At 38.8% G+C, this 12,906-nt stretch overlaps 1 protein-coding gene across 4 annotated transcripts in view; it reads right to left on the bottom strand.

Annotated features, from left to right (window-relative positions):
* Sorcs1 (sortilin related VPS10 domain containing receptor 1) overlaps positions 1-12,906 on the bottom strand; it is a 475,560-nt gene that overhangs the window by 128,763 nt on the left and 333,891 nt on the right. For all 4 annotated transcript variants that reach the window (XM_071610693.1, XM_027930015.3, XM_027930019.2 and 1 more), the window contains exon 6: positions 433-497. In XM_071610693.1, the coding sequence (XP_071466794.1) occupies positions 433-497 (65 nt within the window). The remainder of the gene's footprint in view (positions 1-432; positions 498-12,906) is intronic.

Raw genomic sequence — 12,906 nt, 5'->3', positions numbered from 1 at the left:
TCTAAACAATTCAGGGAGTCATTGCCTGGATGGTATTTCACAAAATAATGAGCCAAAAAATAAAAATAAAACTGCAGCAGCAAGACCACTAAATACTTTGGAACTCAGTTTTGGAATCTTCTCTTTACCTTGAAAGATACCTCGATTGGATGCAAGGGTGGTGCTAGTAATGCCACTATCCAAGTATAATTAAATCTGGATAATATGTATTTATATATACATAAGTATTAATATATCTATTTTAAACATGTATATTAATATACAGATTTAAGACTATTGAGACAATCTTGATTTACTGATGACAGGAACAGTCCATAACTCCAAATGACTTGTATTACTGTGACAGTGATTACACAGACTTGGTTCGTGACAGATTAGTTCATGACAGAGCTAACATGACTACGGACTTTGGGACAAAGTTCATTTACTTACGACCATCCACAGTTCTGGCCTCGAGATGCACCAGGTCTGGTTCCTTGTTCGACCCCATCACAGACCTAAAACATGGAGAAGCATAAAAAGACGCATCTGCATTAACAACTTCCCATGTGCCTCGGTGCATCCCACAGTCTATCGATATCCACAGGCTCCCCAATCCTCGGCTGTGCCTATTCTATTTATGTATATAGTCTGACAGGAAAATTTCCACTTCAAATAAAAATGATAATAAACCTTTGTTTGATGAAGGCCAAGCTGAACTTAGGCAAGGATACTGGGTGTTGTTAGCTCGGACTTGAAAATAATCCCCACAAATGGTTAGCGTGTACTCCCACAGTGACCCTGCTGGCAGCAAATTGAACTTTCAAGACTTATGAGGTAGATGCCAGGCATGTTGCTTTAGCTGGGTGACTTGAACCGTGATTTACATAGCAAACTCATCTAATTAATTTTTTTATTTGAAATTTGCAGATATACCTACTACTGCCATATGAACTATGAACAAATCACATGACCCAACCAAAGAAATGGCAACTACAGCAGAGTGACCATTCCCTGCATTGTTGAACCAGTGTGACCAAAATGTGCAGATGCGTTTCACTCTCAGATCTGTGCCAGAAGCCACATGTGTAAGTAAAATAAAAGCCTAAAATGCCTTGGAGGCAATTATTATTTGGTATAATCTTATAGTGAGTCATCCTAAATTCCATTACATAAATGATATAGGAGTCATACTCTATCTCTAGAATTTTTATACAGCAAGATTAATTAAAGTTGGGGCTATGTGTACTTTAAAAAAAATCAGAATTTGCAGAACTTCAGTTCATTCCTTTTCTACATGAAAAATAGTCAAATGTCTTCAAATGGTCCCCCTGCCTGCCCTCTGCCACTCAGCACAGCCATTCAATTCATACTAGAAAAGACACATCTTGAAAGTACACATCCCCTTTAGGATGTCCTGTGGTACCCAAAACCCTAAATGACAGACCCCATGTCACTTTTGCTGCCTCATCTACCATACTCAAAGAATATGCCACTCCATGAAAGGACCCCTGAACATGATGGGAAAGTCACTTATACAAATATGTCCCAGGTACAACAGGAAAAGCACTTCCTCCTATCAACACATATTTATTTTTTAAAATATATATATTTTTAGTTGTTGGTGGACCTTTATTTTATTTATTTATTTATATGCAGTGCTGAGAATTGAACCCAGTGCCTCACATGTGTGAGGCAAGCACTCTAGTGCTGAGCTACAACTCCCTGTAAGATACTTATCACAGTTTATTATAAATAATTATTTTTGTGTATTTTTCCAAATGTAAAAGCAACTGCTTATGCACATGCACAGAAACGCGCGCGCACACACACACACACACTCCCCCCTAAATAGAGCTACCAAGGAGATTTGTTGTAAATACTTTATATCCATAGGCTTTGACATGTGATAGTCCAACGTGGAATGATAGAAGGAAGGAGCCAAGGAAAGATTAAATAAAAAAGGAATAAAAGAAGGACAAGAGAGGAGTGAGGAGAGAAAAGGAAAAGCAGAGGGAGAAAGGAACCGTAAAATTCTTGTTAATTCTTTGAAATAAGAAGTAATCAGTGTTCTAGGGGCATTCCCAGAACTCTTCTTTTTGGAATTCATATTCTCAGTCCCTCTTCATCTTCAGTGGAAAAACAAAAAGTCTCCTTGAGGCCCTATTATCAGTGAGTTTCTCTAATTGATACCGAGCCTGAAATTCTGAGTCTACTCTCCAAACATCGAATTCAGTTTTCTTCTTCTCCCATGAAGCAAACACTTCCTAGGAAGGCTTAATAATTCCCCACAAAGAGACATGTGACATGAGCTTGGATAGTTCACACCATTGGAATTTGCCTGAATAAGGAGAAGATGGCCCTTTTGCCATGATTTCAGATAAACGCTGCAGCAATTGCCAGTCCACAGACAGTGGCCCTCCTATTCCCCACACTGAACCCTGGCCCAGATTCACGGAGGACCTTTTCTCACAAGGCCACAAGCCATGAGCATAAAAAAAAAAAAAAAAAAAGCATGATGCTCAGCAACCCTCAACTCTATAGCTCAGTTTTAGACTGTTTTTCTTCTAAATATCAATGGGTAGTGACCTGTTGCTCATCTGCCCCTCTTGCTTGCTGCTCTGAGTTTCTTCCTTGGAAGGTCTGCCACATTTCCATCCCAGGAGAAGCCGGGCATCCCAGAAGCACCACACTGACCACTTAGCAAGCCTCTCTGCTTGGCTCACAGTCAATGTCAAAGGGTAGCAAAATGATTTCCCGAATCTAGATGCATCTTTTCAAGTGTTCCTATCTCCAGATCAACAGTCACAGAGTTTGTCAAGATCTCTGCATTATCTCTAAGGGTAGGAGTTGTTGTTTCAGGTAACAATCCCCTCAACCCATCAACTAAAGTAAAAGATACAAAAATCAAAATAGAGCCCTTTGTTTTCCAAAATCTAATGTAGCTAACCAAACTTTTACTGTATTATTCCCCCATCTTTAGTAAAACAATTATAAAAATAATGTTTGAATACTTAAATCAAACTGCAATGTTTCCAAGAGTTTTTTTCTGTAATGGTTCAAGAAGTACCTCCAGCAGTCACAGATGACAGGCTCATCACTGCTTTTACTATGTGGCCTTGGTGAATTCCAGAGAATTAAAGCCAAACAATGTGAAATGGGCATGCGGGTGCCGATTTTGATGATCCTATCATTGAGTAGACACCTTAAAGCATCATATCACTGCAGTTCATCAACTGATACGATTACCAAGGCCCACATACACAGCTATGTTTTAGTTGGGACTACGGACTTTCGTAGTTGTCTGTGTGTTTTAAGATTAACTATTGTGTTTGTTCTTCACGATGTCATCATCAAAGCAAAAGGGCATAAACTTGGGATTTAATCTAAAATGAACCTTTGATGGTTTTACTTACAGAATATTTCAAGATTGCCTAGGAGCATCTCTATCCAAACATATTTGTAATTCTAACTTCCAGTATTTAGCACAAGTGGTTGGGCACCTTGCTTTTTGCTTTGATATCACCCTATATATTACTCTCATGGTACATCATGGTTTGCTACTTGATTTGCATAAATAACTCTCTTCCTACACTGAGCTCTCAAAAGGAATGACTTTTATGATGGGATTATTGGTGTTTAGCAAAGCATAAAAAAGCATATTTCTTCAATAAATACATGGACAACATTTTAACACTGGTCAATATTTTCTATATATTCAGTAAACTAGGTTATACAATCTGGAACTTGTAAAGAATCTTTCTATAAAAATAAGATAAAAAATTGGTCCAGAATCCTTTTTATTATAGAAAAAGGCTTTAGGTGGCTGTATCTTGTATCCCTTTATCACTAATCATATATTGCCTTTATGTGTAATTGGGAAAACAAATTCTATTCTTGAACTGGATTTCATGGAGAGGAAGGGGAGTTTGCATATGCTCATGCTGGTATTTCTACCCGGAGTTCCTTCTCATCCTTCTTCCACTTTGATAGCTTTGATGACTGGGGCTCATCTGCACATGACTCAAGTTGAAAGTAGGCTTCCCAGTCGGGATGCCCCTTAAGCCACAGTGGGTCTCCTTTCTGAGACTTCTAGAACTACGCATATGTTTTGCACAGCATAAAACAGGCTAAACTCAGTTTTCCTAGAATACACACTTTAAAGTACCTATAAGATTTATGGTACACTGAAAAGACACAAAAAGTGCAGCTGATTTCCTTCTCTGCCTCCTTCCTTGTTTCAAGAAATATGTGGGAATATTAATACTAACCTAAGAAATTAGAATTAATATTTGTTTTAAAAATGTCTTGGTATATAATGAGTATGCCACTAACAGAAATGATTTATCAAGATCATTCATTATCCTAAGTCAATAGACCAAAAAATATTCAATGGCCCAAATATCAACTATACAAGTAAAACTAACTTATTTACACATTCATTTTCTTATTCAGTGAAATGTTCCAAGCCCCTATCGTGTGAGAAGAACCAGGGCTACAGATTCCCTGCCTTTAATGGTTTACAACTACAGAAAAGAGAGTAATCCAATGACACTAATGTTCTAGTGTTCAGAGTGCTATTTGAAGTTTACCGATGGAGAGAGAAAGAAAGTCCAGGAAGCCTTTAGAGAAAATGGACTGAATCTTAAAGGATACACAACAATATGACCAATGGGCAGTGGGGGTAGAACATTCTGTTTAAATACGAATAGCTGGTGGTTAAGTCCTAGTCCCAAAGTCCTAGATCAAAGAGAGTCTTCCACACAAGCATCTGCTAATAAGTCAATAAGCTAGATCTGGTGTTTTCCAAAGCAGAGCAGTAGAAAATTAAACAAAAAATTAGTAGACACTCAACAATGAGGCATCTCTTGCATAAAGCTAATGTTGATCCCCCAAGCCATGGAGTGGTATTAAAAATGTTAAATATGTTAATTTGCAAACAGCTAAAATGAAAAACCTCAGTCCCAGTCTATGTATGTGCATCCCTTCTGGGGGAAACTATGAAGGGACAGTCCACGGGTTGTGCCAGACCAGCTCCATTAATGAAGACTAGATAAAGCTTGGTGCAGCCTCCTGCTTTTGTTTCCAGGATATTAAGTTGTTGTTCACATTTAGAAGCCAGTTTGGAATAAAACCTAAGGATCACCAAAGCCAAGAATGTGGGTGTAGCAAAATCCACGCTGAGTTAGTATACTGGAGATGTTAGCAATGCAACATCAGCCTTCTGAAATACAATCAGCCCAGTGCAGCCTTTGTAGACATTTTCTACTGAGAAACTCAGAAATGTCACTAGTTTATCATTCTCCTGGCATTTTGTCTGAGTTTACACCAGTTTAATATAGTGCTCAATAAATGCTGCAGAGCCACAAAATATCCCGATGTAGATAACTGCAGAGCAAGTATTAAAAAATAAACACTGTGACAGGAGAGCTCCTATTTATTCAGATTTGGAAGTGCAGTTAATGGCATATGGGGGAATGAGGACAGATCTGCAGGAAGAGGGCGGGGAGGGTGGAGACCCCTGCCTCCTTCCTCTTTGTTTCAGATGGAGCATTCCTGTACCCATGAGCCTCTGCATGGGCAACGCCAGTGAAGCAAGCAGTCCTGTCTGCAAGAGAGAAGAGACAAACTACCTGGCAAGTAGTCGTAGCAGAATGCCTTTGTTTCTCTTGTACACACAGCCAAAGGTTTCCTTCTCACCTGCCACCACAGACAGGCTCTCAAACAAACATCCTCATGAAAACCTTATCTAAAGCCAAAACTTCACCTCTCCAACAAGCAGCTTAGCCTGAGGTCTCCTCTTCTGCCCACCTAAGCAAGTGGGCTAGGTAAAATAAAAAGCACACCCAAGGCATCATTTTCACACTTCTCTTTTGGCTAAGGAGCATGTTTTTTATTGTGGCTCCCAGGTTGCCACCTGAGTGCCAACAAAGGTCCACCATGAGTAACAAATAAGTAGATGAATAAATAGAAATGATGCATAGGTTCCTGCATGCAAAATGGCCTATGGACTTAAGCCCACCAAGTTCAAGTTCTGCATTTTTTTTTTCATCCCCAGAGTCGAACTGTTTAACACTGTGAAAGAGAGTTATGGCCCCAATATAATGCTAAGTGCCACCAGGAGGGTGTATCTGTGTTGATGTTAAGTTCAGAGTAAGAGACAGGAGCCTGGAGGTCCTGCTGGGACAGGAGGGGCCATATTAACAAAAGACAAGGAGAGGAGAAAACTTCTGCACCTCTCCTTTCTTCCCATTTCTAATAAGGACCAAGAACTTCAGACTAGAGGGTAGAGCAAACATACATTGAAAGGAACGGAAACTGACCGTTTTGCTCCTGGAGATAATCTGACCCATGGAAATTCTATTTTATAAGAGAATTCTAGAAATAGCTATTTCCTTTTTTTTCCAAACATTAATGTTTGCTTAATAGTAAAATGGAAAAGTGAGTACTCTCAATATATGATGGTTTGTTAGTTACAAGTTGTAGAAAGCACTAGCGTATTTATGTATTAACTTTGGAAAATATGTACAAAACAGAAACTAAAATAGAAGTAAAATGTAATCAGATATTCTAATATCTTCTCCTGCCACATCCATGAATCGTCCTATGCACCCTTGAGGTACTGATGCATACTCACCATGGAGACTCTTTCTCTAAACTGAGGATGCCTGGGATCCTCTGACACTTAACACCAGGCAGAATACCTGGTTGATCCCAAATTATTAATGCAATGGGTTAATGAATGAATTGAAACAAGTTAATAAACACTGTAACGTGTGAGGTAAAGTTCCACACATATGGGGTTTAACAGTGAATAAAATAGAGGAAAGCCTCTACACCTCATGAAGCTTACCTTTCAATAGGGAAGTCAGGGAAATGTAAAAGATACATAAATATGTAATATTGCAGGTGGCAATAAACACATTTCCAGAAAGCTATGTGGGAGATAAAATATATGAACAATAAGGAATTTAACTCCGTACACACACACACAAAAGTACTGTCATAGGGTGTTGATCAAGGGCTGGTATCTGTCTATTAAGTCTGAGATTGATGTTAGGTAGGGCTGTGCAGATATGCCCTTGTCAGGGTCCTGTTCACCATTTGTCAACAACTTGGATAAGAATACATACTGTGTGCCTAGAAAATTCAAATGTGACACAAAATCAAAAAAAAAAAAAATAGTGACAAGAGAAAGGCAGCATTCCTTCTGAAAGCAATTTACTTGCCTGAGGGCACACAGCTCATAAGTGATATAATCAGACTAGAACCTAGGCTTTCTAATTTCCCTACAGCAACACCTACCATGTGGAAAAAAGATAATGATAACAGTAACAGCAATTAATAATAAGATTGTATAAAGAATATGTACACCTACTTCTCTGGTTAATGGTATGAATTAAGGGAAGATAGAAAGTATGCTAGAGATAAACTAGTCCACCCTCACCCACGTTACAAGGAAGCCAATTCTTCTAGAGGAAATACCTCGGTCCAGAGTCATATCACTAAGTGTTAAGATCAGAATTTCTCACCCAGCCCCTTTGCTTCTTTCAGAGATGAGGTGGAGATGATGAGGAAGAAGAAGAGGAAGATAAAGAAGACAAAATCATTCCCCTTCTTTTTTACTACTTAGTGTCTCATTGTTGACTGGGAAGGGGATGACACTCAAATGACAAGGAGAAATAATGGGAAAAGCTCAGACATTCTGACATCCTGTTAGAGTTGTGTGTATTGGGGTTTAGGGAGCATGGTCCCAGGCATACCAGTGAAGGTTCCTTATCTTAGCAATTGGAACCAGACTGGTTGCTAATCTGCAGATCAGACCTTCAAATACAGGGTTTCTAAGTTTGAAGGTGCATTCTCTGTAGTTATGTGCAAAAAAAAAAAAAAAGGCTAATAAATTCTCACCCTTCTCAGAAATAGTGTCAGTTTTCATCTGAACTGTCAGGTATCTGGCTGGTTTAAGGATCCTAGGCAGTTGATCCTCCATATTTTGCCAGCCTCTTGTGACACAAAAACATTCTCTTGCTTTATTTCTAGGTTTTAGTCCTTCTGGAAAAATACTCTAAGAGGTTGTTTCTCATGAGTGCTTCAAATGAGAAGAGAAACCCATTCAGTAAGGCTCGGGTGGCAGTACAGGTTAGGATTAGACATAGGAGGATATTAGATTTATCTTCATCACAGGGACAGAAGTTTCCGTGGTGTCAAGTGGCAGCTATTCTTCTTGGTCCTTGCTTTTGGACAAAGAATTCCTGGAGTCTGAACACAAGGTGTGAAGGGATTTGGCACAGGGCAAAGGCAGGGATGCTCTTCTGTGAAAAGACTTTAAAGGCCCTGCCAGTTTGCTTTTGAACTCCTACTAATTGCTTGCCAAAGAAACCAGTGTGCTAATGGAAAATAAAAAGACATATCTTTTAATTTATCCCTCTCTTTTTTTGTTTGCTTGGTTTTTTTTAATGACTATTCTGCTAGAGATATGAATTCCTAAAGATGTGACTCCACATCTCAGTGTGACAGAAAGAAAAGAGGGGGAAAAGAAGAAGAGTGAAAATGGATGCTGGGAAGAGAGGATGGGGGAATCAGAGGGACAGATGGAGGGGATGGAGACATGGTGAGGAAGACAGAGGAGGAGAAAAGAGATCTACTTTCCGTGGCTATTCCATAGGGTCACAGTGAACTCCCAGTGTTTGTCTCCCCTTGACCCCACACCACTTCCCCCATTTGGAACAAGAGTGATTGCTTTGTTATGATTATGGGTGGTAGTATTTACCTAAACAGCACTGCTTTTAAAAATCTACTTATAAAATAGCATGCATCTACTTAAATATAATGAAAGGTCTACCAAAATAGTAAACAGAAAATAAGACATTACACAATCACTCCATCTAGAAATAACCATCTTTAACATTTGGTTCACATCCTTCTATGTTAGTGTAAGCATTTATTCTTCTACAACTTTTGCATCACATCATTAACATCACATGGCATAACATACTATTAGGGTACACCGTTTTACCAGCTTTAGGATATTCTATAGTTAATTAATTTTCTGACTACAGGGTATTGGCATTATCTAACTTTTAACTTTAATAGATGATACTGCACTGCTTATCTTCACAGGTAAATATTTGCATGTCTCTAATATCCTTGATTTTTCAATAGGAAGTCTTACATGAAGGAACACTGGCTTATAAACAACGGGAATTTTGAGCCGGGCATAGTGGCAGATGGCTGTAAAATCATCAGCTCAGGAAACTAGGGCAGGAGGATTGCAAGTTCAAAGCCAGCCTCAGCAACGGCGAGGTGATGAGCAACTCAGTGAGACCCTGTTTCTAAATAAAATACAAAATAGGGCTGGGGATGTGGCTCAGTGGTTGAGTAACCCTGAGTTCAGACTTTAGTACCATAAAAAAAAAAAGAGGGAATTTTCTTAAGACTCTTGATATGAGTAACTGTTTCCCAGAAAGTCTATACAAATTGCTGTCCTAGAAAGCCAGGTACACCTATAATCTCAGCTACTCAGGAGGCTGAGACAGGAGTATTTCTTGGACCCTAGAGTTGAAGACAAATCTGACACCATAACAAGACCCTGTCTCAACCCCAACCCCACCACACACACAAATTACACTCCTAAGAACAGCAACTAAGGGTGTCTACTTTCCAAACTCTCAAAATAAGGCCAAACAGTATCTTCTATTTGATTCATATCTTCTATTTGTGTTCATTTGATAGATTAATAAATGGTATGCACTTTTTGTTTCAATATTTATTTCCCCCTTTGTGAGAGTAAACATTTTGTTAATTGCTATTATTTTAAAAATGAATTGCTTCTTCATGATTTTGGTTGTTATAGAGATTATTTTATTCAAAATTTTCATCTGTGAGAATGCATAAAACATTTAGGATCTTTACCCACTTCTTGTAATGTATTCTGACATGTTTTCCAGTTGGTCAATGTGGACGCTGTGTTCTTGGGGAATTAAAATGACTGCCAAACAATAGAGGTCATCATCCTTCATGGAAGTTTGGTTTTGTTCCAGGGGAGCAACTAGCCGTGTGTGTGTGTGTGTGTGTGTGTGTGTGTGTGTAAGAGACAGACAGACAGAAAGACACACCTTCCTTTGGTGAAGGCATGTGAGGTTTGCCCAGCAGAACAAAGATAGAAGAGACCAGAACTACTAGGGAATTCCACACCTCAATGATCACTCAAGTAAATCAGTGACCAGGGAATACATTCTCTTCTGAGGTCTCCACTCCAGGGCAGACCCAAAATTGTTCTAAAAATAAAAAAAAAATTGAGCAGAGGATTCTGCTTTGCCTGTAACTGGCAGCCAGGACATTAATAGTGCATTGAAGCCTAACAGGGATCATTTGGCCACCAGCTCCAAACCAAGGCAGAGAGATACCTAAATTGGGGAAGGACCACTAATAAAGGAACAAGAGAATATAATCCAGAATTGGGCTTGTTCCCCATCTTTTCTGGCCACTGCATTGGTTTAGCAACTGAACCGCTGTTATGGTTTAGATGTGAGGTATCCCCAAAAAACTCATGTATGAGACAATGCAAGAAGGTTTAGAGGAGAAATAATTGGGTTCTGAGAGCCTTAACCCAATCAGAGGATTAATCCCCTGATGGTATTAACTGAGTGGTAACTAAAGCAGTTAGGGTATGGTTGGAGGAGGTGGGTCCATGGGGGTGTGCTTTTGGGGGATATATTTTGTATCTGGACAGTGGAGATCTCTCTCTGCAACTCTTTGACCACGACGTTCTATCTCACCTGGAACCCCAAGGAATGGGGCTGTCTATACACCGAGACCTCTGAAACCATGAGCCCTGAAATATTATTTTCCTCCCCTAAAACTGTTCTTGTCAGATCTTTTAGTCACAGCCACAAAAAAGCTGACTAAAACAACCATGATATAAATAAATCTATGGTCAAGATAGAACAATTATTTTTTACAGAAGAACTCCAATTAGTAAATGTAGAAAAAATGATCAAAATAAAATCTTCTGAAAAACCGACAGTAATAATTTGTGCAGGTCAGATAAATTAATGAATACTAAAATTGGTGGATAAAACACAGAGCTTCAAAGTATCTGTTCCAAAATATTTATTAATCTTTATAGTTACTTTAATATATATTCACACCATTTTTATTACTCCTCCTGCCAGGAGCTAGAGTGTAATTCCCTTTGTTTTGCGCGTGGGCTAGATACAGCGACTTTCTTCTAACAAAGAGAGAAGGGACCAAGAAAAACAGTAACTTTACCATGGAGAAACCTGGCAGACACTACCTTAACTGAAAGTTCAAGATCACCAACATCTGTAATGAGACATATTGATACCCTGTTCTCCTTGACGTGATGCGATGGGAAGGCCATATCATTTCTGTGGGGTCATTTCCAACAATCTATACTCTGTAATCATGAGAAAATATCAGACTAACCCAATTCAAGGGACATTCCATAAAATACCTGACTGGTGCTCTTCAAAATTGCCCAGGTCATGAGAGACAAGGAAAGATTGAAGAACTGCTATAGAACTGAGAAGGCTAAAATATCATGACAAATAAATGCTATATGAGATTCTGATTTAGATCCTGGATCAGGAAAAACAATGATAGTAAAACACCTGGAGGAATTCAAAACACCTGGCTGACTTGACAATATTCTATCAGTGGGAATTTCTTAGTTGTGAACACTAGACAATGTTTACGCAAGATGGTAAAATCAGGCTGAGCAAAGAGAAGATGGGGATCTCCTACTTTCTTTGGGATGGTTCTTTAACTCTACAATTGTTTAAAAATTAAAAAGAAAGTTAGGGGAGGGTTAACTGTATCCAAATCTCATAAGTATATCCTGAATTAGAACTACTGTAAATAAGAAAGCAATCTATGTCTTACACAATCAATATCATCATGTGTAACGGATTGGTTACATTGCCAATTTGCCACGGAAAGCAAGTAAACAACTGTATTGGTTTGGTTTTTATAAATTGATGATTCATAGACTTCAACAATCACAAAAATAAAGTTACATTATTTTTCAAAAAAAGTGATAAAGTTAGGATAGCATCTTTTATTACTGGGATGTACTTGACTCTGCATATGTTCAGAAGTAGGAAACAATGTTGGCTGCTACAGTTCTTATATATTGAGGATTTCCTGGTTAATATGGGAAGGGCCCCATTTCAGCAGACAAGAGGACCAGGAGCTTTTGCAATGGGGTCAAATGTGAGATCTGACCTTGATGTGGGCTGTATGCCACATCTGTTTTAGACTCTCTCAGGTCTCTTGTTTTCTTTGGCTACTGAATTGCTGAGGAAGGATAACTGTTCATAGGAGGCACACGGAAGAGTTGCTTTGTTCTCTTGGATGGTGATGCAGAAACTGTCCCAGGCACATAAATATTCTAACAAGTTTCATCTTGTCACAATAGAGTCATAAAGTTGCTCTGTTCAGCACATGATAATGGCTTTGTAATTCAATTATTGGTAGTATTTGTCTTCTGGGATTTATCTGCCTTAAACTTCAGGCACTCATGTAAAACCCTTTACCATAAATCTCATAAATGCAGGTTCTGTCCCCAACCCGGGGCATATCTTGCCATGCCTGTGAAAACCTTGACAGCTTTCTCTAAATTATGGAATTGTTCTGTTTAGAGGAGTTGATGTTTTAAGTGCCAGAGCCAACAATAAAGAACATTGGGACAGGTACATTTCCTCTGGAGATTCTCTTTAGAGGAAGATAGATCCTGATGGACAGATAGACAAAGTTCTATTCTCTTCCAAAAGGTTCTTTTCATCCATTTTTCTTAACATTTTTTTCCAAAGAGATTCCTGCCACTCATAGGAGGTCAGATGGAGCGACTTCTAAGTTCTCTTTGAGTCCTGATATTCTGATAAACACACAGGACTAGTCACTTAT

This window comes from Marmota flaviventris, chromosome 4 (assembly GCF_047511675.1).
Source record: "Marmota flaviventris isolate mMarFla1 chromosome 4, mMarFla1.hap1, whole genome shotgun sequence".
Classification (NCBI taxonomy): Eukaryota; Metazoa; Chordata; class Mammalia; order Rodentia; family Sciuridae; genus Marmota; species Marmota flaviventris.
The sequence above is the reverse complement of the archived record's forward strand: the minus strand, read 5'-3'. Positions and strand labels throughout refer to the sequence as shown.